Source organism: Ambystoma mexicanum, chromosome 10 (assembly GCF_040938575.1).
Source record: "Ambystoma mexicanum isolate Mex_15411 chromosome 10, UKY_AmexF1_1, whole genome shotgun sequence".
Lineage (NCBI taxonomy): Eukaryota > Metazoa > Chordata > Amphibia > Caudata > Ambystomatidae > Ambystoma > Ambystoma mexicanum.
The window spans coordinates 891,403,691-891,405,554 of NC_090932.1; the positions used below are offsets into that span (position 1 = coordinate 891,403,691).

General features: G+C 56.8%; 1 protein-coding gene across 1 annotated transcript; it reads left to right on the top strand.

Moving 5' to 3' along the window:
* The first annotated feature begins 261 nt into the window (after positions 1-261).
* On the top strand, positions 262-1,594 carry LOC138492947 (myb-related transcription factor, partner of profilin-like). The gene is made up of 2 exons (XM_069620233.1): positions 262-682; positions 1,086-1,594. Exons 1-2 carry the CDS (start codon positions 262-264, stop codon positions 1,592-1,594), a joined length of 930 nt encoding a protein of 309 aa, XP_069476334.1.
* The last annotated feature ends 270 nt before the right edge of the window (positions 1,595-1,864 follow it).

Sequence of the window (1,864 nt, forward strand, 5' to 3'; positions counted from 1 at the left end):
GGCATGCTGCTAAAGTCCCTCCAACCCCCCGATAGCGGCATCACGGGACCCACCGATACCGGCTCCGCTTTCGAGGAACCCATAAATACCGACCCGGTAATAACAACATGCTAATACCGGGCTTGTAATACCGGACCCGGAAGTAACGTCATCGCGTCGGAACGGGAAATGCCCCGGCGGCCATCTTTAAAAACACAATCCATTGCAATCCTCCCAAACCAACAGTTGTTTACAGGAGAGACCAGTGGCAATAGATACAGCATGTCGAAGGCAACCTGGAAGACTAGCCCCAGCCTGCGGAAAAAACACTTTTCTGATGCCGAATTGAGCATGCTAGCGGACACCCTTGCCGCACATGCAGATGTCATAAAAGATCAGAACCTGAAGCGCGAGGTGCAGCAGCGCAAGAAGGAAATCTGGCAGGAGGTAGCCTGCAAGGTCTCCGCTGTTGGAACCACCCCACGGACAGTGCGTGATTGCAAGAAGAGGTGGGATGACCGCCGCCGCAGGGTCCGCAATATCCTTGCAAGCAACAAGAGGGAGGCCATGGCTACAGGCAGGGGTCCCCACTCTCCTGTCAAACTGACCACCTGGGAGGAGACGGCAAGCACCTTCATCAATCCGGAGTCCATCGAGGAATTTGGGGAGAAGGAGACGGGTGCGGCAACATCAGCAGATGGAGGTGAGTGACCCTGCCGATCCCTGTAGGGGAAACCATGACGTTGCACAAGTGATGTGGAAGAGAGTCTAGGCAAGGCAATGCATGTCCCAACACGCACATGAACATATTTGTGTCCCGATGGAGGGCCAAACCCTGCCACACTGAAATGCATGCTGAGTGCCAATCCCATTACCAACACACAGCCAACACACAACGACCTTGCCCATGTAATATATCACACAAACCCCAATACAACAGCATGCCACCTGCCATGCAGCAAATGCCAAAAGGCCCCCTCATACTATCCTGTGTGACACACCTGTAGGACATGAATGCATGATTAATGAAATACTTCACAGCACCATGGAATGCATCTGGCATGTAACACCATCACTGATGCTCTGCATCTCTTCTACCCCCCCAGGCACAGATGGAGAAGATGGCAGCCAGGACACCACCACAAGGGCACCCACGTCCCCCCCACAGAAAAGGTCAACTGACACCACCACCTCCGGGGCAGCCTCGCAGCCCACACCTACACCCAGTGTGCCAGACACTGTGGACACCCAGCTGCCCACAACTACACCAGTGGAAGGCGAGCCGCTAGAACCACTGGCCACCACCGAAGATGATGTGGAGGAGTATGTGGACCAGGAAGGAGTCACGCATGTGGGATGTCCACATTCCCCAAGCCCCATTTCCACCACCCCGCCCCAAACTCAGCCCTCACCCACCTACAGCAGTGCCGATCCCTGCCTGCATGATTCCGACCTGAGCCCCATCCCCGAGGACAGCACTGATGATGCAGGCCCCGTGACTGCACCCTCGACCACTGCTGCACCCACCAACAGCCTTGAGGTACGGCTGGTGAGGTTGGAGTCCCGACAGGAGGCGATGTTGGACCTGCTGCACCAATACATCGCGGATGGCTAGGACACCAGGCGGGAGATAGCCACAGCCATAGCGGGGACCACAGCCGCCATAACGGCCAACACAGCCGCAGTCAATGCCTCGGCAGTGCTGATGAGACTGTCTGGGGGCCATAGCACAAGTCCCCACTTCCATCCTGCTGCACATGCAGGGGCCACCACTTGCAGCAGGCGTGGAAATCCCCACCGACCCCTCACCAGCCACCACACCTGCTTCCTCTGACCCCACTTCCTCTGGAACCACCAGCCATGTGCGTCCTACGAGAAGGAGTGT

Excerpts from the sequence above, each read along its gene's own strand:
- LOC138492947 (XM_069620233.1), top strand. The coding sequence starts at position 262 with ATGTCGAAGGCAACCTGGAAGACTAGCCCCAGCCTGCGGAAAAAACAC. Across the intron at positions 683-1,085 it reads GGCAACATCAGCAGATGGAG|GCACAGATGGAGAAGATGGC; the intron begins GTGAGTGACCCT and ends CTACCCCCCCAG.